Genomic DNA, 27,175 nt, shown 5'->3' on the forward strand with positions numbered 1-27,175 from the left:
GAGGGTGATCGGTGAAGCCAGGTGGGTGGGAAAGGTAAAGGGCTGGAGAGGAGGGAATCTGATGGGAGAGGAGAGTGGACCGTATGAGAAAGGGAAGGAGGAGGGGACCCAGGAGAGGGGATAGGCAGGTTAGTTGGTCACATGGGTGTAATGGGATGGTGCAGACTAGTTGGGCCACAAGGACCCGTTACCATGATGTATCTCTTAAATGAAAAATAAAAAATAAAACTACAATAAAAGGAAGTTTTACTGCTGCCGCTTACCAGTCAGAGCACTCAGGGAGATGGCTCCTCGCTGGGTGAGTGTTGGCTGGTGTTTGGGTCTGGGATGGAGGCAGCAGGGTAGGTGTCTGTGTGGACATTTGTGTGACGTCAGGTCCTGACTGTACCCACAGGTCTCCATCGTGCACGGCAGCGCCACGAACCCCACCAGCGTCGGGGCCGTCCCTGGGATCTCCGGTGCTCAGTCCAGCCCCTGGGGAGGGGAACCAGCGGCCCGCGTGGAGCGCGACATCCAGTCAAAGCCCAGAGACAGACAGAAATGTGAGGACTGAAACATTTAGCCTCTGCTCCCACCCGCCATCTCTCCATCGGGTGTGTACGTGTTGGCACCTCTCGTCGCCAGTCTTGGGGGAGGAATACGCACCCCAGAGGTGGCATGTTGATCTTGGGGGAGGGGGGCAGTGTACTAATCTCAGGGGTGGTGTAAAACCCTTGTGGGGAACAGTGTAACAATCCTGGAGGGGCAGTGTAACAATCTCAGGGGCAGAGTAGTAATTTGTGGGGGTGTAGTAACAATCTCTGGGGTGGGGTAACAATCTGGTGGGTGGGGTAACAATCTGGGGTGGAGTAACAATCTTCAGGTGTGTTTTAACAATCTCAGGGGTGGAGTAACAATCTCCGGAGGCAGAGTAATAATCCCAGGGGCAGTAATAATCTCTGGAGGTGGTGAAAAGGGAATATCTTTCTCAAGGGCAGTGAACCAGTTTTGGTGGATTGGTCATACGAGGAGATATTTGGCAGATTGAGTCTTTACACCAGAGTTTAGAACAACCTGCATGGAATGTACAAAGTTCATAAAGTTCTTGAAAGTGGAGAGTAGAACTTATGCTTCCGCTGGCTAGGTGATCTAAAACCAGGAATCAGTCCCAAAATCAGGAGTCAGCCAGAGAGGAGAATGATGAGAAGAAATATCTTCACCAGGAGCAGTAAGCCTTTGTAATTCTCTATCCATGAGGTTGGTGGAATTTACTAAAGAGAGGGAGGAGATTTTTGGACACCAAGGGATTTGGGATTAGTGCAGGAACGTGATACTGAGGTATAAAATATCGGCCACAACCTCCTTCACAAGAGATTCAGCAAATGCTAGCAATCTTGAGCAATGCACACAAAATGGTGGAGGAAATCAGCAGGTCAAGCAACATCTATGGTGATCAAGTGCGTTTGGTCTGTCTGCCCCAAAAGGCAAGACATCCCGGTAGCTACCCATTTCAATTCAAGCTTCTGTTCTCACTCTGCCTACAGCCAGGATGAGGCCACACTTAGGGCAGAGGAGCAGCACGTCACATTCCACCTGGGTAGCCTCCAACCTGATGGCACGACCATTGATTTCTAAAGATGCAAAGTACATTTATTACCAAAGTACGCATGCAGTACACAACCCTGAGACTCGTCTTCCCACAGACAGCCACGAAACAAAGAAACAGCATGGAACCTGTTCAAAGAAAACATCAAACACCCAACGCACAAAGAAAGAACAAATCACGCAAATGGCAAAAACGAGTGAAAAAAAACGCACAGAATATAAAACATCAAACCACGGAGTCCTTAAAACAGTCTAGGAATGTCCAGTTTAGTTCAGTTTATCATTCGTTGACTGCAGGCCGCAGAGCCAGTCCACCCAGATCAAAATCAACTTAATGGTAATTTCTCCCATCTTCCTCCTCTCTTTTTCCATTCCTTATTCTGGTTCCCCTCTGACCCCTTCACCCCGCTCTGGGTCCCCTCCTCCTTCCCCTTCTTCCATCGCCCATTCTTCTCTCCTATCAGATTCCTTCATCTTCAGCCTTTTATCTCTTCCACCTATCATCTGCCAGCTTCTTGTTTCATACCCACCCACCTTCCCCTTCACCTGTGAGCATGTACTCCTTCCCGCCCCCTCCCCTCCCACCCCACATTCTTATTCTGCTTTCCTCACCCTTCCTTTCCAATCCTGTTGAAGTCTTTGGCCCAAAATGTTAACTGTTTATTCTCTTCCATGGATGCTGCCTGGCCTGCTGAGTTCCTCCTGCATTTTGTGTGTGTTTGCCAGAATTTTATTGACTAGCAGAGCAGTGAGCTCCTGTGGTTAAGTGATTCCCCTCCTACACCTAGTTCATCGAGCTGACCCACCTTTCAAATAGATCATAGTTTACATTCCTGCCTACCTATGATTCACTTCCCACTCCCATTGTGCTTATAAAGAATCTATTCACAGCCACCTTAAAAATTTACAGAGACTCCGGGAGTAAAAACCATTTGACTTATCTCAGCCTTACATAGAAGACTCCTTTTTAAACAGTGATCCCTTAGTGTTAGATCTCCTTCAAGAGGAAGCTTCCTGTCCACTGCCAGCACCCCTCAGAATCGTGTGCGTCCCATAGGAAGGAGGCCATTAAGCTGGGGAGGGCAGAAGAAGACATTACTGGAATTGGAAAGGCTTTGAGGTCCATAAAAGATGACAGATTCGGGCTATTTCTCACATATAGAGTATTGTGCAAAAGTCCTAGGCACATCTATATATATAAACCTAGGATGTCTAAGACTTTTGCACGGTACTGTATTTGTTAATGTGGAGCAGAGAGCAAGTTTGTAAATCTGGTGGGAGCAGAGGATGCTGGGGATGGTGAAGGTGTGCCAGGGTGGGGGGGTGGTGAGGGTGTTGACATACCACCCTGAGACACCAGGCAAGGCCATTTGATTCCAAACAATTCATTTATTGACCATTACAGAATGTCTCTCTGGTACTTCCCGCTCCCTCCCCTCTCCCTTCCCCTTTCCCCAACCATGAATCCCCTCTCCCTGCCCCCTTCCCACTCTCACATGTCATGAAATTTGTTTTTTTTTTGTGTGGCACCAGTACAGTGCAATACATAAAATTACTTCGGTTCTGTGTAAAAGTCTTAGGCACTCTAGCTACATATACTGTATGTGCCTAAGACTTTTGCACAGAGCTATAATGAATCTTAGAGTGAAATATGATGTTTTTGCATTAACAACCAATACAGTCCATGTACATGCCGGGGCGGGGGGGGGGGGGTAGAGGGTGTAGACTCCATGCTTCTTACGCCAGCAAATGCACCCTAACCCTGTGAGGCAGTAGAGGCTGGGACATTTACCCTGGAGCAGAGGGGGCTGAGGGGTGACCTCATAATATCACAAGCAGCCGAGAGTCACAGAGTCTTACAACATGGAAACAGGTCCTGCAGCCCGGGTGTCCATGACGACCAGGTTTCCCATCAAAGCTTGTCCCATTTGCCCACATTTGGCCCATAATCCTCTAACCTCTCCCTTCCATGTACAATACTGTGCAAAACACACATATATATATGAGAGAGAGAGAGAGAGAGAGAGAGAGAGAGAGAGAGAGAGAGAGAGAGAGAGAGAGGGGGGGGGGGGGGGAGGGAGAGAGAGGGAGGGAGAGAGAGAGGAGAGAAGAGAGAGGAGAGAGGGGGAGAGAGAGGAGAAAGAGAGAGAGGGAGAGAGAGGGGAGAGAGAGAGGAGAGAGGTGAGAGAGAGAGAGGAGAGAGAGGGGAGAGAGAGAGAGAAGAGAGAGGAACATCGAGGGATCACACACCGATCCTCACGGAGGGATCACACACCAGTCCTCATCGAGGGATCACACCCTGATCCTCACCGAGGGATCACACACCAGTCCTCACCGAGGGATCACACACCGATCCTCACCGAGGGATCACACCCGGATCCTCACCGAGGGATCACACACCAGTCCTCAACGAGGGATCACACACCGATCCTCACCGAGGGATCACACACCGATCCTCACCGAGGGATCACACCCGGATCCTCACCGAGGGATCACACACCAGTCCTCAACGAGGGATCACACACCCGATCCTCACCGAGGGATCACACACCGATCCTCACCGAGGGATCACAGACCGATCCTCACCGAGGGATCACACCCCGATCCTCACCGAGGGATCACACACCGATCCTCACTGAGGGATCACACACTGATCCTCACCGAGTGATCACACCCTGATCCTCACCGAGGGATCACACACCGATCCTCACCGAGGGATCACACACACCGGTCCCTCACCGAGGGATCACACCCTGATCCTCACCGAGGGATCACACACCGGTCCCTCACCGAGGGATCACACACCGATCCTCACTGAGGGATCACACACCGATCCTCATCGAGGGATCACACCCCGATCCTCACCGAGGGATCACACACCAATCTTCACCGAGGGATCACACACCGATCCTCATCGAGGGATCACACCCCCGATCCTCACCGAGGGATCACAACACCGATCCTCACCGAGGGATCACACCCCGATCCTCATCGAGGGATCACACCCCCGATCCTCACCGAGGGATCACACACCGATCCTCACCGAGGGATCACACACCGATCCTCATCGAGGGATCACACCCCGATCCTCACCGAGGGATCACACACCGATCCTCACCCGAGGGATCACACACCGATCCTCACCGAGGGATCACACACCTATCCTCACCGAGGGATCACACCCCGATCCTCATCGAGGGATCACACCCCGATCCTCACCGAGGAATCACTCACCAGTCCTCACCGAGGGATCACACACCGATCCTCACCGAGGGATCACACACCAGTCCTCACTGAGGGATCACACACCGATCCTCACCGAGGGATCACACACCGGTCCTCACCGAGGGATCACACACCGATCCTCACCGAGGGATCACACACCGGTCCTCACCGAGGGATCACACACCGATCCTCACTGAGGGATCACACACCGATCCTCATCGAGGGATCACACCCCGATCCTCACCGAGGGATCACACACCAATCTTCACCGAGGGATCACACACCGATCCTCATCGAGGGATCACACACCGATCCTCACCGAGGGATCACACCCCGATCCTCACCGAGGGATCACACCCCGATCCTCACCGAGGGATCACACACCGATCCTCACCGAGGGATCACACACCGATCCTCATCGAGGGATCACACCCCGATCCTCACCGAGGGATCACACACCGATCCTCACCGAGGGATCACACACCGATCCTCACCGAGGGATCACACACCTATCCTCACCGAGGGATCACACCCCGATCCTCATCGAGGGATCACACCCCGATCCTCACCGAGGAATCACTCACCAGTCCTCACCGAGGGATCACACACCGATCCTCACCGAGGGATCACACACCAGTCCTCAGCGAGGGATCACACACCGATCCTCACCAAGGGATCACACACCGGTCCTCAGCGAGGGATCACTCACCAGTCCTCACCGAGGGATCACACACCAGTCCTCACCGAGGGATCACACAACCGATTCTCATCGAGGGATCACTGACCAGTCCTCACCGAGGGATCACTCACCAGTCCTCACCGAGGGATCACACCCTGATCCTCACCGAGGGATCACACACCGATCCTCACCGAGGGATCACACCCAGATCCTCACCGAGGGATCACACACCGATCCTCACCGAGGGATCACACACCGATCCTCATCGAGGGATCACTCACCAGTCCTCACCGAGGGATCACACACCGATTCTCATCGAGGGATCACTCACCAGTCCTCACCGAGGGGATCACACACCGATTCTCATCGAGGGATCACTCACCAGTCCTCACCGAGGGATCACACACCGATTCTCACCGGGGGATCACACACCAGTCCTCACCGAGGGATCACACACCAGTCTTCACCGAGGGATCACACACCAATTCTCATCGAGGGATCACTCACCAGTCCTCTCCGAGGGATCACACACCGATCCTCACCGAGGGATCACACACCAGTCCTCACCGAGGGATCACACACCCGATCCTCACCGAGGGATCACACACCGATCCTCACCGAGGAATCACTCACCAGTCCTCACCGAGGGATCACACACCGATCCTCACCGAGGGATCACACACCAGTCCCTCATCGAGGGATCACTCACCAGTCCTCACCGAGGGATCACACACTGATCCTCATCGAGGGATCACTCACCAGTCCTCACCGAGGGATCACACACCGATCCTCACCGAGGGATCACACACCGATCCTCACCAAGGGATCACACACCGATTCTCACCGAGGGATCACACACCGATCCTCACCGAGGGATCACACACCCTGATCCTCACCGAGGGATCACACACCGATCCTCACCGAGGGATCACACACCGATCCTCACCGAGGGATCACACACCGAATCTCACCGAGGGATCAGCAGCAGAGAGGGTGAACGGCTTCAGTTCCTGGGCATCATCATCTCAAAGGATCTGTCCTGGGCCCAACATACCAATACAATCATGTAGAAGATGTAGAGTATGATCTACTTCTTTTAGGGCAATGACCACACCCCCAGAACTACACATTGACCTGTTGTCCGCACGTACGCACTGTTCTCTTTCTGATTGGACACACTAGTTAAAGCCATCTCCCGAGTGTGTGCTTTCATCTAAAGTATGTGTAGTTGTGCACAGACACAACAAATTGTTGACGAGTACGAACCTGGATGTCAGAGAGCATCACCAACTGCATCGACAGTTGCGGGACGAAACAACGAGAGTTAAACAACACGAGGAGGCCGTCACAGACACTAACAAAGGAACACGTGAGTAACAGTTGAAGATGCACTGAATTTAAAGTGAAAATAATGTGGCGATGACTTCAGCTGGGAAAGTTGATGAATTTGGTAAAGCTAATGAGGGCTTGGAGTCGTATATCGAGAGGGTTGAACTGTATTGTAACGCGAACTGCATAGAGGAGCAAAAGGAAGCTTCTACACTTCTTAGCTTCTTGGACCCAAGAATGCGCAGTCCCTTAAACAACCCAGTAACCCCTGAAATGTTGGCATGCAAGATCTTTAACAAATTTGTTACAACTTTACAAAATGACTTGAGCCCTAAACCGCTGGTATTAGCTGATACTTTACATTTTACAAAACGAACCAGTCAAAAGATGAAAGCCTTTCTGAATACTTTGCAGAAGCGCACAAACTTTCCCAGAACTGTGATTTTAGAGATGGATGCTCTGATGCATTCAGGCACAGGCTTGTACGTGGCATGCAAAGTCAAAGCACTCAAACGAGGCTACGGTGTGGAAGAGCTCCAATCTTAGAATGGACATTGACCATCGCAGTATTGTACGAGTCTGCAGCAGTACTCCTGAAAAGGAGGGTAAATGCAAAATGCACAAAATGTCCCTGAATGGTGCAGAAAGCCAAAAATGTTATCAATGTGGCAAATCCTCCCATGATGCAAATGACCGTCAAAGAAAAAAATCTGCAGGAAGTGTCACAGACAAGGTCACGTAGAGAGAGTGTGCAAGGCAGACTAAAAGCACAACCGAGTGAAAAGTCTCAAACACAAAACTTAGCAAATGCATAAAGTTACTGAATGTAAAACAGAATCAGACAACATAGAGTCTGACAAAGGTGAACTGTCATGCCTAGAACCACATAGTATAACTGAAGCAGATCACAAAATCATCTGGATCCCAATAGAAGTGTCTGGTGTAAAACTGAAAATGGAGCTAGATACAGGGTCAGCTTTGTCCATAGTTCTAGATGCTGACTACAGCAGACTGTTCTCTAAGATACCATTAGAGAAGACCTCAGTGATGCTAAAGACCTACACAGGTGAAAAAGTGTCTCTCAAAAGCAAACTGAAATTAAGTACGATGTATGGAGGCCAAACACAACAGTTAGAGCTTTATGTGGAGGGCCAACACTTATCATACTTTAACGGTTGAGGAAAATCCAACTAGACTGGCACTCAATCGAAGCTCTCAGTGTGACATCAACAGGCAACGGCAGCCCAAATGGTAACACTAACCAGAGACTGGCACAGCTGAAGGAAAAGGTGTCTGAGAAAGGTATTGGTAAACTCAAAGGCATGAAGGGCAGAATTGAACTGGGTGAAGCAGCAACACCAAGATTCCACAAGGTTACACACTACATCCGGAAGTGAATGCTGAACTGCAGATCCTGGAGGCATCTGGAATGCTCTCTAAGGTTGAGTGGAGTGAGTGGGCCATGCCCATTGCACCGGTGACCCAGAAATGGAAGGTCAGAGCCGTCTGCATATGGGGGGATTTCAAGGTGAGCCTCAACACTATCCCCCGCCACGAATAGAAGACATTTTTGCATCTTTGGCAGGCGGGGAGAGATTTTCAAAGATTGACTTGTCACAAGCCGATCTGCAAATGAAGATTGAAGAGTCAAGCAGGAAGCTCCTCACAATCAGCACTCACGAGAGACTGTTCCAGTATTATCGTCTTGTCTTTGACGTCACATCAGCTCCAGCAATTTGGCAAAGAGAAATGGACCAAGTGCTCCAAGACATCCCAGGATCACAATGTTACCTTGATGACATCATCGTGACTGGCAAGACTGATGAAGAGCACCTCCAGAACCTTGGCAAAGTGCTCACCAGGCTGAGTGAGTATGGTCTGTGTGCGAACAGAGACAAGTGTGAGTTTTTCAAGAACAAAATCTCATATTGTGGACATGTCATTGACAAACCCGGCTTACATAAGTCACAAGAGAAGATTGAAGCAGTGTGACAGGCACCCATACCAGAAAATGTGACACAACTCAGGTCATTCTTGTGCCTGGTAAACTACTATCACCGGTTTCTCCCAAGCATTGCTGCAATGCTTCACCCATTGAATGCACTGTTACAGACAGGAGCAAAGTGCGATTGGTCAGAAAGATGCGAAAGAACATTCAGGGAAACAGAGACAAATAACATCTGATGAACTGCTCACCCATTGTGACCCATCTCTGCCCATCAGACTGGCATGCGATGCGTCCCTTTATGGCATTGGAGCCAGTTTGTTTCCTTCCAGATCACTGACGAGCGAAAAACACAACTTTGCACAGATTGACTGTAAGGCCCTTTGTCTAATATGGGGAATAATGAGGTTCCACCACTACCTCAATGGACAGAAATTTACTCTAGTGACAGATCACCTGTCCCTTATGTCTGCTTTCAATGCCAGGAAGGGAATTCCAGTGATGACTGTTACCCGGCTGCAACATTGGTCAGTTTTCCTAGGAGCCCACACTTACGATACCAAGGCTACCAAACAACACAGCAACGCTGATGGCTTGTCATGTCTTCCACTGTTGGCCACTGGAGAAGAAAATGTCCATTCTGTGGCCCAGCAGAGGTATTCCACACAGCATTGGTGGATCAGTTGCTGGTAACAAATTCTGAAATAGAAAGAGAAACAAGGATTGACCCGACATTGTCAAAAGTCCATGACATGAATGTTCAAGGATGGACAGGTCATGGTGAACCTGCGTTTCCAGAGTTCTCAGTGAGACGAGACCAGCTGTCGGTACGTCAAAGAACCCTGATGTGTGGATTTCGTGTTGTGGTTCCCTCTAAACTGCATACCAGCATGTTAGGAAATGTGCATGAAGGACACCTAGGTACAGTCAAGGTGAAGAGCCTGGCCTGGAGTTACGTGTGGTGGCCAGGGATATGCACCCCCACAGGCACGCTGCACCCATGGGAGTGGCCGTCTTCACCACAGCAAAGTGTACATATTGACTTTGCTGGGCCGTTCATGGACTCCACGTTTCTGATTGCTGTGGATGCTCATTCTAAGTGGCTGGAGGCTATACCAATGAAGTCAACCACCTCAGCAAAGACTGTCTCTGCCCTGAAGACTCTCCTTGCCAGAAATAACTTACCAGAACAAATTGTGAGTGACAATGGACCACAACAGACATCAGAAGAATTCCAACTCTTCATGAAGAAAATTGGCATCAGACATTTCAAGTCAGCTCCTCACCACCCAGCACAAGCTACGGGTTAGCTGAAAGGTTTATCCAAACCTTCAAGAAGTCCATTAAAGCGATGGACGAGGAGGACATTTCTCGACCGCACAAGGTGGACAACTTCCTTTTTGTGCATCGTAACACTGATCATGGGACGACAAATCAAACACCTGTAATGCTGTTCGTGTACTGGAATCTGAGATCTCACATAGACCTCTGGAGGGAAGTACTGAATAAATAGTTCAACTAGTTGCCAAGTGAAGCAGCAAGGAGCTTCGGGATTGGACAGGAAGTCCCAGCAGGTGATTAGACAGACATACTTTATTGATCCCGAAGGAAATTGGGTTTCGTTACAGTCGCACCAACCAAGAATAGTGTAGAAATATAGCAATATAAAACTATAAATAATTACTAAGAAGGCAAGTGGATACCTGGTAGGATAGCTACAAGAACTGGACCGCTGATGTACACAGTGAATTTTGGAGATCATACCTGGAGATGTCATGTAGACCAGATACTATATTGTAAACCAAAGGACACATTTGAGTCGACTACATCCAACAAGACAGACATATCACAGTCACCAGACTTACCTCTCAATGATGATCATGTCACTGACAACAATGCGACACTGGAAACCGAGAACATTGTCTTAGACAAGACACCGGCCAAACCTGATGCCACTCCGCACGTCCAGAGGGGCTATCCTGAAAGAAACAGAGCAGCACCCAAATATAACTTTATAACTGTGAAGTTGGTTATGGACTGTTATTGTGAAAGCATGTTTATTTGGAATATGGGTTTACGTAAGGGAAACTGAACTATAGTTTTATGTTGCATTAATCTAAAGGGTTAGGAAGTGTAATGTTTGGATCTATTTATTTTAGAGCAATGACCACCACCCTTAGCACCAGGTATTGATTTGTTGTCTGCACACGCGCTGTTGTCTACGCAAATGCATTGTTCCTGCTCTCCCTTGCTGCAGCTAAACCATCTCCAGCGTGGATGATTTTATTTAATTGATACGTAGTTGTGCACAGACACAACAGAGGGAATGTCAGCAGCATACTTGACTGAGTGCTGGAGGAGGGGTTGGTAAAGACTCTCGCAATATATATGGTGAGGAGTACTCCGCCTGGTTGTATCAGCGTCTGTACGGCGGCTCCAATGTGCAGGATCAGGAAAAGCTGCAGAGGGCGGGGGACACCGCCAGCCCCAGCGTAGGCACCAGCATCCCCACCATCCAGGACATCTTCAAAAGGCAGCACCTCAGGAAAGCGGTATCCATCGTTGAGGACCCTTACCATCCCGGACATGCCCTCTTCTCATTGCTACCATCCGGAAGGGAGGTGCAGGAGCCTGAAGACACTCACTCAACGATTCAGGAACAGCCTCTTCCCTTTGGCCGTCAGATTTCCAAACCCATGAAAAAACCACCTCACTGTTTTTGTTCTCTTTTTGCACTCTTTATTTTTCTGTGCATTTCTTATTGTGACATAGTAATTTTCAGTGTATTGACTCTGAACCAATTATACGCCATATATCAGCGATAATAAACCAGATCCTGACTCTGATTCTGAATGCTGAAAGGCCTCGATAGAGTGGATGTAGAGAGAATGTTTCCTTTGGTGGGCGAGTCTAGGACCAGAGGGGTGTCCATTTAGAATGGAGATGAAGAGGAAATTCTTCAGCTATAGGGAGGTGAATCTGTGGAATTCATTCCATGGACGGCTGGGGAGGCCAAATCATTGGGTATATTTAAAGTGAAGGTTGATAGGCTCTTGATTAGTCAGGGCGTCAAAGGTTACAGGAGGAAGACAGGAGAATGGGGTTGAGAGGGTTAATAAATCAGCCATGATGGAATGGTGGAGCAGACTTGATGGGCCAAATGGCCTAATTATGGTCCTATGTCTCATGCGTATGGGACAAATTACCGGATACTGGTTCAGGAGGGGGAAAGGAAATGGGCAGCCAGTGATTAGTGACAATGGGCCAAGGGGCTTAATTCTCCCTGTGCCTTAGGGTCTTGATTGGTAAGGGGTGGGGAGGGGGTCAAGAGCTACGGGAAAGCAGGTGTGACCGAATGGTGGTGAGGACGGGATGAATGCCCCAATCTTGTTCCGATATTCGTCGGGCTTGTGGAACAATGTTGGGAGGGATGGACTAACTGTTGCCTGTTCTCGTTGTAACCAGGGAGACGCTCGCTCCTGCATTTGGTACCCTTGTCTATCTCGTCCCAAGGTAAGTCACGGTAGCTCGGACAGACACAGAGCAGGTCTACCAAGGCACCCGTCGGGAGAGGCGGTCCATGGGGGGAGTGAATGTGCAGGGGTAGGAGAGGAGGACTAAAGACAGTAGGAGAGAAGGATATGGTGTTAAAGGGTCTAAGAGAGAGAGGTAGATATGCAGGGAGGGCGAGAGGAAAGGGGGAGGGGGAAATAGGGAAGGATGGGTGAGAAAGGATAACATGGGAGGGGAGACTGGGGGAGGGGCATGAGGACAGGAAAGTGCAGAGGGAGGGATGGGAGAGGGTAGGGGAAAGGGGAAATAGTTTGAGAATACTATGTACGATGGAAGAGATGAGAGAAAGTGAGGTAAACAGGACTATACGCAAGATGGGTGACTGTTAGATGGGAGAGCGAGGTAAATGGGGGAGGAGGGAGTTTAGGTGGGAGAGGAAGGGGAGTGCTTATTTAGGAAGGAAAAAGTCCCAGGAGTTGAGGGGTGGAGGTGTGATTGAGGAAGTGCTTTCGTATATTTAGTGCGTGATCTTCAGGGGTGGGAGACTCGCAACCTTTTGCAAAACACTGATCAAGCCGTTTCAGTCCATTTACCAAGCCAGAGAGTAATGGACACAGCCCAGCCCATCGAAGGCAAAGGCCCACCCATCACTGAGCACATCTACAAAGAGCACTGTCACAAGAAAGCAGCATCCATCATCAAGGAGCCTAACATCCAGGCCTCACTACTCCCATCAGGCGGGAGGTCCAGGGGCATTAGGTGCCACACCACCAGGTTCAGATCAGTATTACCCTTCAACCTTCAGGCTCCTGAACCAGCGTGGACAACTTCACTCACCCCAACGGTGAACTGACTCCACAACCGACAGACTCATTTTCCAGGTCTCTACATCTCATGCTCTCAGTATTATTTTTATTCGCGCAGTCTGCACATTGGTTTGTTTGTCAGTCTTTATTTACAGATAGTTTTTGGTAAATTTTATTGTATATTTTTTCCTGTAAATACCTGCAATAAAATAAATCTCAAGTTAGTATACGGTGACACTTACACACTTAGATAATAAATTTACTTTGAACTTTGACTTTGAGAAGAAAGACTGCCCACTTCCTTTAACAGAAGCGGCCATAACTCACTAACCCTAACCCATGTGTCTTTGGAATGGGAGAGGAAACCCACATGGCCGCAGGGAGAACGGACTGCGCTTGGCCTTGGGCTTTCTGGTCCAGGCATAAATCTCTTCTGCACCCTCTCCCATTTGACTGTCTTTCCAATAACAGGGGGACCAGGTCTATACACAATATTCCACGTGTGTCCTCACCCACAGCTTGTAGAACTACAGTGTAGTGTCCGAACTGCTAAACTCGATGCCCTGACTGATGAAGGCCAGCCTGCTGGATGTTTTCTTCACCAACCTGTCTGCTTGCATTCAGAAAACGATGCATCTGTAGTACTGGGTCCCTCTGTTCCATCATCGGTGCCCTACCATGCACGATATAGGCCCTAACCTAGTTTTGAATGTCCAAAACGCATCAGCTCACATTAATCTAACTTGCCGTTCCCCAGCCCATCTCCTGAACTGGCCAACGTCTCTTTGTGATTCATTGTAACTCGCTTCACTATCAACAAGATCCCCTAATTCAATAGTATCAGCAAATATGCTGATTGTGTCACATACATTCAGTTCTGTGCATATATATATAGTGCGTGAGTGTGTGAGAATGTGTGTGTGAGTGTGAGTGCGTGAGTGTGAGTGTGTGTAAGTATGTGTGTGTGAGTGTGAAAGAGTGTGAAAGTGTGAGTGTGTGTGAGTGTGAGTGTGTGTGTGTGAGTGTGAGTGTGTGTGTGTGAGTGTGAGTGTGTGTGAGTATGTGTGTGTGTGAGTGTGAGTGTGAAAGAGTGTGAAAGTGTGAGTGTGTGTGTGAGTGCGAAAGTGTGTGTGTGTGTGAGAGAGTGTGTGAGTGTGTGTGTGAGTATGTGTGTGTGTGAGTGTGAGTGTGTGTGAGTGTGTGTGCATGCGTGTGTGTGTGAGTGTGAAAGAGTGTGTGTGTGTGAGAGAGTGTGTGTGTGTGAGTGTGTGTGTGCGTGTGTGAGTGTGCGTGTGTGTGTGTGCGTGTAGCTAGGGTGCCTAAGGCTTTTGCACAGTACTGTATTTGTCAATGTGAAATGGAGAGCAAGTTTGTAAATCTGGGGGAAGCAAAGTTAGTCGGGAAAGGTGAGGGTGGGCTGTGGGATGGGACAGATAGCAGAGATGGAGTGCCAGTGGTGGGGTGGGGGGAAGTTGGTGGCACGGGTTTACCTAAACAAACAATTGGTTTATTGATCATTATTCCCTCCTCTGGTGCTCCCTCCTCCCCCCTCCCTTCCCATTTTTCCAACCATGATTCCCCTCTCCCTGCCCCCTTCCCACTCTCAGTCCACAATAGAGACCCAGATCAGAATCAGGTTTATCATCACCGACATGTCATTAATTTGTTTTTTTTGTGGCAGCAGAACAGTGTAATACATAAAGTTACCACAGTACTGTGTGAAAGTCTTGGCCGTCCTAGCTATATGTATAGATCCAAGACTCGTGTGCAGTACTCTTACATTCCTGTTCCAGCCGTTCCAGGAGAAGGGCACAGAAAGAGGATTAAGTGGATCAGCCTTTCAAATAGTTGGCATAGGTGTGAAGGTTTGAGTACCCCAGGGAGTTTGGGAATGGGACTATGTAAACAATGAGAGTCACAACACCCAAAATGTAATCAGGGGGCCTAATATTGGAGGGAGGAGGGGAAGGGGAAGAATTTAATGGTGGCGCAGCAGCTAAATCAGGATAAGGGAACACCACAGGGCACAGAATGACGTGACTGAACAAATAATATCCCTGCAGGGAGAGGAGAGAAGATGGATGGCAGGGAGGGGTAAATTTAGCTTAGACTGCTGTACCTATAGAAGATAGAATAGTATAGCATAGGACGTGCCCTTCGACCCATGATGTTGTGCCAACCTATATCAAACTACTCCACCCTCAGTGTAACATTCCCTCCTACATAGCCCACAACACTCCATGAATCCTTGGCACCATGTGCCCGTCTAAGGGCCTCTTGAATGTTCCTAAGGTATCTGCCTCTACCATCACCCTGGCGTTGCCTTCCAGACACTCACATCTCCCGTAACTCTCCCTGAGTGGATGTCCCTGGATATTGGCCATTTACCCGCCTGGGGTTAAGGTGTTGGCCATCTGCTCTGTGCCTCTTATCATCTATCCAGGTGCTCTCAGCCTCCTTCACGCCAAAGAGAAATGCCTGAGCATGATCAGCCCCTCCTTGTAAGACATATGAAGGGATACGGGGAGAAGGCAGGAGACTGGGGCTGAGAGGGAGATAGATCAGCCAGACTCGATGGGCCAAATGGCCTAATTCTGCTCCTTATATTGCATCCCACGTCACCAGTATGCCTGCAGTCAGAGTCTGGGGTAGCCACTTGCTCCAGGAGAACTACGAGAGGGGGCCACAAGACCATGAGACATCAGAGCAGAATTAGGCCATTCAGCCCATTGTCTGCTCTGCATTCGATCACAGCTGCCTTATTACCACTCCCAACCCAATTTTCTTGCCTTTTCCCCGTAACCTTTGACGTCCTTACTAATACACAACCTATCAACCTCTGCTTTAAATATACCCAATGACACGGCCTCCACAGCCATTTGTGGCAATGAATTCCACAGATTCACCACCCTCTGGCTAAAGAAATTCCTGCTCACCTCTGTTTTAAAGGGACATTCTTATAGTCTGATGATGTGACCTCTGGTCCCACATTCCCCAAAACTAAAAGCATCCTCTCCACGTCCACTCTATCTAGGTTTTTCAATATTTGGTAGGTTGAGATTTCCAGCCCCTCATTCTTCTAACCTCCAGCGAGTGCAGGCCCAGAAGCCTCAAAAACTCCTCATTGTTAACCCTTCTGTTTCCAGCATGGTACTTGTGAATCTCCTTCAGACCCTCTCCGATGCTAACATATCCTTTCCAAGATGAGTGGCCCAAAACTGCTCTCAAAACTCCAAGTGCGGGCAGACTGCTCGCTCAGGGACAAGAGAACATTGATCATAGGAGGGAGGCTGGGGAGACCGGCAATAGGCATGTTGTTCTACACCCCTGGCTTCTTATTACAGGTGATGTGACAATAATTCACTGGCAGAAGATTGTCCACACCGGCAAATCCATTGAGCAGAACCACAATACGATCTCCATTAAAGGCAGTGGATATTACTTCATATATACCCAGGTATGGTGTGTGTATTCCCAGTCTGAGAAGGAGGGGCAAGGGGCAGAAACTGGCAAAATCCTGGGATGGAAGGAATAGGAAAGACAGTGATACAGAGAGAGAGAGAGACAGAGTGTGTGTGTCTGAGAGAGAGAAATCAACAAAGATAAGGACAGAGAACTAAAGAGTAAATTTATATACTGTCTTTCCGTGACCATTTTCCTCAAGATCTAGGCCAAGTCCCACTCCAGAATATAAGTACATTGTCCAGGCTGCACCGTCCTTGCAGTACTGAGGGAGTGTCACACTGTCAGATGGACAGTACTGAGGGAGTGTCACACTGTCAGAGGGACAGTACTGAGGGTGTGTCACACTGTCAGAGGGACAGTACTGAGGGAGTGTCACACTGTCAGAGGCACAGTACTGAGGGAGGGTCTGACTGTCAGAGGGACAAGACTGAGGGAGTGTCACACTGTCAGAGGGACAGTACTGAGGGAGTGACTCACTGTCAGATGGACAGTACTGAGGGAGTGTCACACTGTCAGAGGGACAGTACTGAGGGAGTGTCACACTGTCAGAGGCACAGTACTGAGGGAGTGTCTGACTGTCAGAGGGACAAGACTGAGGGAGTGTCACACTGTCAGAGGGACAGTACTGAGGGAGTGACTCACAGTCAGAGGGACAGTACTGAGGGAGTGTCACACTGTCAGAGGGACAGTACTGAGGGAGTGTCCCACTGTCAGAGGGAGAGTACTGAGGAAGTGTCACACTGTCAGACGGACAGTACTGAGGGAGAGTCACACTGTCAGAGGGACAGTACTGAGGGAGAGTCTGACTGTCAGAGGGACAGTACTGATGGAGTGTCACACTGTCAAAGGGACAGTACTGAGGGAGTGTCACACATTAGAGGGACAATACTGAGGGAGTGTCACACTGTCAGAGGGACAGTACTGAGGGAGTGCCTCACTGTCAGATGGACAGTACTGATGGAGTGTCTCACTGTCAGAGGGACAGAACTGAGGGAGTGTCACTCTGTCAGAGGGACAGTACTGAGGCAGTGTCACACTGTCAGAAGGACAGTAATGAGGGAGTGTGTCCCTGTCAGAAGGACAGTACTTAGCAGTGTCACACTGTCAGAGGGACAACACTGAGGCAGTGTCACACTGTCAGAGGGACAGTACTGAGGGAGTGTCTCACTGTCAGAGGGACAGTACTGAGGGAGTGTCTCACTGTCAGATGGACAGTACTGAGGGAGTGTTTCACAGTCAGAGGGACAGTACTGAGGGAATGCCTCACAATCAGAGGGACAGTACTGAGGGAGTGTCTGACTGTCAGATGGACAGTACTGAGGGAGTGTCACACTGTCAGAAGGACAGTCGTGAGGGAGTGTCTCCGTGTTAGAGGGACGGTACTGACGGAGTGTCTCCATGTCAGAGGGACTGTACTGAGGCAGTGTCTGACTGTCAGAGTGACAGTACTGAGAGAGTGTCACACTGTCAGTGGGACAGTACTGAGAGAGTGTCTGACTGTCAGAGGTACAGTACTTGGGGAGGGTCACACTGTCAGAGGTACAGTACTGAGGGAGTGTGTAGCTTTCAGACGGACATTACTGAGGGAGTGTCACACTGTCAGAGGGACAGTACTGAGGGAGTGACTCACAGTCAGAGGGACAGTACTGGGGGTGTGACTCACAGTCAGAGGGACAGTACTGAGGGAGTGTCTCTCTCTCAGAGGGACAGTACTGAGGGACTCTCTGACTGTCACAGGGACAGTACTGAGGGAGTGTCACACTGTCAGAGGGACAGTACTGAGGGAGTATCACACTGTCAGAGGGACAGTTCTGAGGGAGTGTCACACTGTCAGAGGGACAGTACTGAGGGAGTATCACACATTAGAGGGACAGTACTGAGGGAGTGTCACTCATTAGAGGGACAGTACTGAGGGAGTGTCTCACTGTCAGAGGTACAGTACTTAGGGAGGGTCACACTGTCAGAAGTACAGTACTGAGGGATTGTCTCCCTGTCAGAGGGACATTACTGAGGGAGGGTCACACTGTCAGACGGACAGTACTGCGCGAGTGTCGTATTGTCAGAGGGACAGTACTGAGGGAGTGTCTCACAGTCAGAGGGACCGTACTGAGGGAGTGACTTACAGTCAGATGGACAGTACTGAGGGAGTGACTCACAGTCAGAGGGAAAGTACTGAGGGAGTGTCTACCTGTTCTAGGGACAGTACTGAGGGAGTCACTCACTATCAGAGCGACAGTACTGAGGGAGTGACTCACAGTCAGAGGGACAGTACTGAGGGAGTGTCACACTGTCAGAGGGACTGGACTGAGGGACTGTCTGACTGTCAGAGGGACAGTACTGAGGCACTGTCACACAGTCAGAGGGACAGTACCGCGGGAGTGTCTCCGTGTCAGAGGGACAGTACTGAGGGAGTGTCTCACTGTCAGAGGCACAGTACTGAGGGAGTGTCACACTTTCAGAGGGACAGTACTGATGGTGTGTCACACTGTCAGAGGGACACTACTCAGGGAGTGTCTCACTGTCAGATGGACAGTACTGAGGGAGTGTCACACTGTCAAAGGGACAGTACTGAGGGAGTGTCTCACTGTCAGATGGACAGTACTGAGGGAGTGTCTCACTGTCAGAATGACAGTACTGAGGGAGTGTCTCACTGTCAGATGGGCAGTACTGAGAGAGTGTCACACTGTCAGATGGACAGTACTGAGGGAGTGTCTCACTGTCAGATGAACAGTACTGAGGGAGTGTCTCACTGTCAGATGGGCAGTACTGAGGGAGTGTCACACTGTCAGATGGACAGTACTGAGGGAGTGTCTCACTGTCAGATGAACAGTACTGAGGGAGTGTTCCACTGTCAGATGGATAGTACTGAGGGAGTGTCACACTGTCAGACGGACAGTAGTGAGGGAGAGTCACACTGTCAGAGTGACACTACTGAGGGAGTGTCTCACTGTCAGATGGCCAGTACTGAGGGAGTGTCACACTGTCAGAGTGACAGTACTGAAGGAGTGTCTCTCTGTCAGAGGGACAGTACTGAGGGAGTGTCTGACTGTCAGAGGGACATTACTGAGGCACTGTCACACAGTCAGAGGGACAGTACCGCGGGAGTGTCTCCGTGTTAGAGGGACGGTACTGAGGGAGTGTCTCCATGTCAGAAGGACAGTACTGAGGCAGTGTCTGACTGTCAGAGTGACAGTACTGAGAGAGTGTCACACTGTCAGTGGGACAGTACTGAGGGCGTGTATGACTGTCAGAGGTACAGTACTTGGGGAGGGTCACACTGTCAGAGGTACAGTACTGAGGGAGTGTCTAGCTTTCAGAGGGACATTACTGGGGGAGTGTCACACTGTCAGAAGGACAGTACTGAGGGAGTGTCTCACAGTCAGAGGGACAGTACTGAGGGAGTGAATCACAGTCAGAGGGACAGTACTGAGGGTGTGACTCACAGTCAGAGGGACAGTACTGAGGGAGTGTCACACTGTCAGAGGGACAGTCGTGAGGGAGTGTCACACTGTCAGAGGGACACTACTGAGGGAGTGTCTCACTGTCAGATGGACAGTACTGAGGGAGTGTCACACTGTCAAAGGGACAGTACTGAGGGAGTGTCTCACTGTCAGATGGACAGTACTGAGGGAATGTCTCACTGTCAGAATGACAGTACTGAGGGAGTGTCTCACTGTCAGATGGGCAGTACTGAGGGAGTGTCACACTGTCAGATGGACAGTATGAGGGAGTGTCACACTGTCAGAGGGACAGTACTGAGGGAGTGTCACACTGTCAGATGGACAGTACTGAGGGAGTGTCTCACTGTCAGATGAACAGTACTGAGGGAGTGTTCCACTGTCAGATGGATAGTACTGAGGGAGTGTCTCACTGTCAGATGGCCAGTACTGAGGGAGTGTCACACTGTCAGAGTGACAGTACTGAAGGAGTGTCTCTCTCTCAGAGGGACATTACTGAGGCACTGTCACACAGTCAGAGGGACAGTACCGCGGCAGTGTCTGACTGTCAGAGTGACAGTACTGAGAGAGTGTCACACTGTCAGTGGGACAGTACTGAGGGAGTGTCTGACTGTCAGAGGTACAGTACTTGGGGAGGGTCACACTGTCAGAGGTACAATACTGAGGGAGTGTCTAGCTGTTCTAGGGACCGTACTGAGTGAGTGACTCACAGTCAGAGGGACAGTACTGAGGGAGTGACTCACAGTCAGAGGGACAGTACTGAGGGAGTGTCACACTGTCAGAGGGACAGTACTGAGGGAGTGTCACACTGTCAGATGCACAGTACTGACGGAGTGTCACACTGTCAGAGGGACAGTACTGAGGAACTGTCTGACTGTCAGAGGGACTGGACTGAGGGACTGTCTGACTGTCAGAGGGACAGTACTGAGGCACTGTCACACAGTCAGAGGGACAGTACCGCGGGAGTGTCTCCGTGTCAGAGGGACAGTACTGAGGGAGTGTCTCACTGTCAGAGGCACAGTACTGAGGGAGTGTCACACTTTCAGAGGGACAGTACTGATGGTGTGTCACACTGTCAGAGGGACACTACTCAGGGAGTGTCTCACTGTCAGATGGACAGTACTGAGGGAGTGTCACACTGTCAAAGGGACAGTACTGAGGGAGTGTCTCACTGTCAGATGGACAGTACTGAGGGAGTGTCTCACTGTCAGAATGACAGTACTGAGGGAGTGTCTCACTGTCAGAATGACAGTACTGAGGCACTGTCACACAGTCAGAGGGACAGTACCGCGGCAGTGTCTGACTGTCAGAGTGACAGTACTGAGAGAGTGTCACACTGTCAGTGGGACAGTACTGAGGGAGTGTCTGACTGTCAGAGGTACAGTACTTGGGGAGGGTCACACTGTCAGAGGTACAATACTGAGGGAGTGTCTAGCTGTTCTAGGGACCGTACTGAGTGAGTGACTCACAGTCAGAGGGACAGTACTGAGGGAGTGACTCACAGTCAGAGGGACAGTACTGAGGGAGTGTCACACTGTCAGAGGGACAGTACTGAGGGAGTGTCACACTGTCAGATGCACAGTACTGACGGAGTGTCACACTGTCAGAGGGACAGTACTGAGGAACTGTCTGACTGTCAGAGGGACTGGACTGAGGGACTGTCTGACTGTCAGAGGGACAGTACTGAGGCACTGTCACACAGTCAGAGGGACAGTACCGCGGGAGTGTCTCCGTGTCAGAGGGACAGTACTGAGGGAGTGTCTCACTGTCAGAGGCACAGTACTGAGGGAGTGTCACACTTTCAGAGGGACAGTACTGATGGTGTGTCACACTGTCAGAGGGACACTACTCAGGGAGTGTCTCACTGTCAGATGGACAGTACTGAGGGAGTGTCACACTGTCAAAGGGACAGTACTGAGGGAGTGTCTCACTGTCAGATGGACAGTACTGAGGGAGTGTCTCACTGTCAGAATGACAGTACTGAGGGAGTGTCTCACTGTCAGATGGGCAGTACTGAGAGAGTGTCACACTGTCAGATGGACAGTACTGAGGGAGTGTCTCACTGTCAGATGAACAGTACTGAGGGAGTGTCTCACTGTCAGATGGGCAGTACTGAGGGAGTGTCACACTGTCAGATGGACAGTACTGAGGGAGTGTCTCACTGTCAGATGAACAGTACTGAGGGAGTGTTCCACTGTCAGATGGATAGTACTGAGGGAGTGTCACACTGTCAGACGGACAGTAGTGAGGGAGAGTCACACTGTCAGAGTGACACTACTGAGGGAGTGTCTCACTGTCAGATGGCCAGTACTGAGGGAGTGTCACACTGTCAGAGTGACAGTACTGAAGGAGTGTCTCTCTGTCAGAGGGACAGTACTGAGGGAGTGTCTGACTGTCAGAGGGACATTACTGAGGCACTGTCACACAGTCAGAGGGACAGTACCGCGGGAGTGTCTCCGTGTTAGAGGGACGGTACTGAGGGAGTGTCTCCATGTCAGAAGGACAGTACTGAGGCAGTGTCTGACTGTCAGAGTGACAGTACTGAGAGAGTGTCACACTGTCAGTGGGACAGTACTGAGGGCGTGTATGACTGTCAGAGGTACAGTACTTGGGGAGGGTCACACTGTCAGAGGTACAGTACTGAGGGAGTGTCTAGCTTTCAGAGGGACATTACTGGGGGAGTGTCACACTGTCAGAAGGACAGTACTGAGGGAGTGTCTCACAGTCAGAGGGACAGTACTGAGGGAGTGAATCACAGTCAGAGGGACAGTACTGAGGGTGTGACTCACAGTCAGAGGGACAGTACTGAGGGAGTGTCACACTGTCAGAGGGACAGTCGTGAGGGAGTGTCACACTGTCAGAGGGACACTACTGAGGGAGTGTCTCACTGTCAGATGGACAGTACTGAGGGAGTGTCACACTGTCAAAGGGACAGTACTGAGGGAGTGTCTCACTGTCAGATGGACAGTACTGAGGGAATGTCTCACTGTCAGAATGACAGTACTGAGGGAGTGTCTCACTGTCAGATGGGCAGTACTGAGGGAGTGTCACACTGTCAGATGGACAGTATGAGGGAGTGTCACACTGTCAGAGGGACAGTACTGAGGGAGTGTCACACTGTCAGATGGACAGTACTGAGGGAGTGTCTCACTGTCAGATGAACAGTACTGAGGGAGTGTTCCACTGTCAGATGGATAGTACTGAGGGAGAGTCTCACTGTCAGATGGCCAGTACTGAGGGAGTGTCACACTGTCAGAGTGACAGTACTGAAGGAGTGTCTCTCTCTCAGAGGGACATTACTGAGGCACTGTCACACAGTCAGAGGGACAGTACCGCGGCAGTGTCTGACTGTCAGAGTGACAGTACTGAGAGAGTGTCACACTGTCAGTGGGACAGTACTGAGGGAGTGTCTGACTGTCAGAGGTACAGTACTTGGGGAGGGTCACACTGTCAGAGGTACAATACTGAGGGAGTGTCTAGCTGTTCTAGGGACCGTACTGAGTGAGTGACTCACAGTCAGAGGGACAGTACTGAGGGAGTGACTCACAGTCAGAGGGACAGTACTGAGGGAGTGTCACACTGTCAGAGGGACAGTACTGAGGGAGTGTCACACTGTCAGATGCACAGTACTGACGGAGTGTCACACTGTCAGAGGGACAGTACTGAGGGAGTGTCACACTATCAGATGGACAGTACTGAGGGAGTGTCTCACTGTCAGATGGACAGTACTGAGACAGTGTCACACTGTCATAGGGACAGTACTGAGGGTGTGTCTCACTGTCAGATGGACAGTACTGAGGGAATGTCTCACTGTCAGAATGACAGTACTGAGGGAGTGTCACACTGTCAGATGCACAGTACTGACGGAGTGTCACACTGTCAGAGGGACAGTACTGAGGGAGTGTCACACTGTCAGATGGACAGTACTGAGGGAGTGTCTCACTGTCAGATGGACAGTACTGAGACAGTGTCACACTGTCATAGGGACAGTACTGAGGGTGTGTCTCACTGTCAGACGGACAGTAGTGAGGGAGTGTCACACTGTCACATGGACAGTAATGACGGAGTGTCACACTGTCAGAGGGACAGTACTGAGGGAGTGTCTGACTGTCAGAGGGACAGTACTGAGGGACTGTCTGACTGTCAGAGGGACAGTACTGAGGGAGTGTCACACTGTCAGAGGGACAGTACTGAAGGAGTGTCTCTCTGTCAGAGGGACAGTACTGAGGGACTGTCTGACTGTCAGAGGGACAGTACTGAGGGACTGTCTGACTGTCAGAGGGACAGTACTGAGGCAGAGTCACACAGTCAGAGGGACAGTACCGCGGGAGTGTCTCCGTGTCAGAGGGACAGTACTGAGGGAGTGAATGACTGTCAGAGGGACAGTACTGAGGGAGTGTCTCCCTGTCAGAGGCACAGTACTGAGGGAGTGTCACACTGTCAGAGGGACAGTACTGAGGGAGTGTCACACTGTCAGAGGGACAGTACTGAGGGAGTGTCACACTGTCAGACGGACAGTACTGAGGGTGTGTCAAACTGTCAGAGGTACAATACTGAGGGAGTGTCTAGCTTTCAGAGGGACATTACTGAGGGAGTGTCTCACAGTCAGAGGGACAGTACTGAGGGAGTGACTCACAGTCAGAGGGACAGTACTGAGGGAGTGTCTAGCTGTTCTAGAGACCGTACTGAGTGAGTGACTCACTGTCAGAGGGACAGTACTGAGGGAGTGACTCACAGTCAGAGGGACAGTACTGAGGGAGTGTCACACTGTCAGAGGGACAGAACTGAGGGAGTGTCACACTGTCAGATGCACAGTACTGACGGAGTGTCACACTGTCAGAGGGACAGTACTGAGGGAGTGTCACACTGTCAGATGGACAGTACTGAGGGACTGTCTCACTGTCAGAATGACAGTACTGAGACAGTGTCACACTGTCATAGGGACAGTACTGAGGGAGTGTCTCACTGTCAGACGGACAGTAGTGAGGGAGGGGCACACTGTCAGAAAGACAGTACTGAGGGAGTGTCACACTGTCAGATGGACAGTACTGAAGGAGTGTCTCTCTCTCAGAGGGACAGTACTGAGGGACTCTCTGACTGTCACAGGGACAGTACTGAGGGAGTGTCACACTGTCAGAGGGACAGTACTGAGGGAGTATCACACTGTCAGAGGGACAGTTCTGAGGGAGTGTCACACTGTCAGAGGGACAGTACTGAGGGAGTATCACACATTAGAGGGACAGTACTGAGGGAGTGTCACTCATTAGAGGGACAGTACTGAGGGAGTGTCTCACTGTCAGAGGTACAGTACTTAGGGAGGGTCACACTGTCAGAAGTACAGTACTGAGGGATTGTCTCCCTGTCAGAGGGACATTACTGAGGGAGGGTCACACTGTCAGACGGACAGTACTGCGCGAGTGTCGTATTGTCAGAGGGACAGTACTGAGGGAGTGTCTCACAGTCAGAGGGACCGTACTGAGGGAGTGACTTACAGTCAGATGGACAGTACTGAGGGAGTGACTCACAGTCAGAGGGAAAGTACTGAGGGAGTGTCTACCTGTTCTAGGGACAGTACTGAGGGAGTCACTCACTATCAGAGCGACAGTACTGAGGGAGTGACTCACAGTCAGAGGGACAGTACTGAGGGAGTGTCACACTGTGAGAGGGACTGGACTGAGGGACTGTCTGACTGTCAGAGGGACAGTACTGAGGCACTGTCACACAGTCAGAGGGACAGTACCGCGGGAGTGTCTCCGTCTCAGAGGGACAGTACTGAGGGAGTGTCTCACTGTCAGAGGCACAGTACTGAGGGAGTGTCACACTTTCAGAGGGACAGTACTGATGGTGTGTCACACTGTCAGAGGGACACTACTCAGGGAGTGTCTCACTGTAAGATGGACAGTACTGAGGGAGTGTCACACTGTCAAAGGGACAGTACTGAGGGAGTGTCTCACTGTCAGATGGACAGTACTGAGGGAGTGTCTCACTGTCAGAATGACAGAACTGAGGGAGTGTCTCACTGTCAGATGGGCAGTACTGAGGGAGTGTCACACTGTCAGATGGACAGTACTGAGGGAGTGTCTCACTGTCAGATGAACAGTACTGAGGGAGTGTCTCACTGTCAGATGGGCAGTACTGAGGGAGTGTCACACTGTCAGATGGACAGTACTGAGGGAGTGTCTCACTGTCAGATGAACAGTACTGAGGGAGTGTTCCACTGTCAGATGGATAGTACTGAGGGAGTGTCACACTGTCAGACGGACAGTAGTGAGGGAGAGTCACACTGTCAGAGTGACACTACTGAGGGAGTGTCTCACTGTCAGATGGCCAGTACTGAGGGAGTGTCACACTGTCAGAGTGACAGTACTGAAGGAGTGTCTCTCTGTCAGAGGGACAGTACTGAGGGAGTGTCTGACTGTCAGAGGGACATTACTGAGGCACTGTCACACAGTCAGAGGGACAGTACCGCGGGAGTGTCTCCGTGTTAGAGGGACGGTACTGAGGGAGTGTCTCCATGTCAGAAGGACAGTAATGAGGCAGTGTCTGACTGTCAGAGTGACAGTACTGAGAGAGTGTCACACTGTCAGTGGGACAGTACTGAGGGCGTGTATGACTGTCAGAGGTACAGTACTTGGGGAGGGTCACACTGTCAGAGGTACAGTACTGAGGGAGTGTCTAGCTTTCAGAGGGACATTACTGGGGGAGTGTCACACTGTCAGAAGGACAGTACTGAGGGAGTGTCTCACAGTCAGAGGGACAGTACTGAGGGAGTGAATCACAGTCAGAGGGACAGTACTGAGGGTGTGACTCACAGTCAGAGGGACAGTACTGAGGGAGTGTCACACTGTCAGAGGGACAGTCGTGAGGGAGTGTCACACTGTCAGAGGGACACTACTGAGGGAGTGTCTCACTGTCAGATGGACAGTACTGAGGGAGTGTCACACTGTCAAAGGGACAGTACTGAGGGAGTGTCTCACTGTCAGATGGACAGTACTGAGGGAGTGTCTCACTGTCAGATGGGCAGTACTGAGGGAGTGTCACACTGTCAGATGGACAGTATGAGGGAGTGTCACACTGTCAGAGGGACAGTACTGAGGGAGTGTCACACTGTCAGATGGACAGTACTGAGGGAGTGTCTCACTGTCAGATGAACAGTACTGAGGGAGTGTTC

The 27,175-nt window shown here is 50.5% G+C and overlaps 1 protein-coding gene across 1 annotated transcript in view; it reads left to right on the forward strand.

The window, feature by feature from the left end:
• The first annotated feature begins 283 nt into the window (after positions 1-283).
• The window catches only part of LOC140729816 (tumor necrosis factor ligand superfamily member 13B-like), a 137,206-nt gene continuing 110,314 nt past the window's right edge, over positions 284-27,175 (forward strand). The window contains exons 1-4 of the mRNA XM_073050028.1: positions 284-298; positions 395-542; positions 12,228-12,275; positions 16,426-16,538. Of these exons, the coding sequence (XP_072906129.1) occupies positions 284-298; positions 395-542; positions 12,228-12,275; positions 16,426-16,538 (324 nt within the window). The remainder of the gene's footprint in view (positions 299-394; positions 543-12,227; positions 12,276-16,425; positions 16,539-27,175) is intronic.

Source organism: Hemitrygon akajei, chromosome 6 (assembly GCF_048418815.1).
Source record: "Hemitrygon akajei chromosome 6, sHemAka1.3, whole genome shotgun sequence".
In the NCBI taxonomy this organism is placed as follows: Eukaryota; Metazoa; Chordata; class Chondrichthyes; order Myliobatiformes; family Dasyatidae; genus Hemitrygon; species Hemitrygon akajei.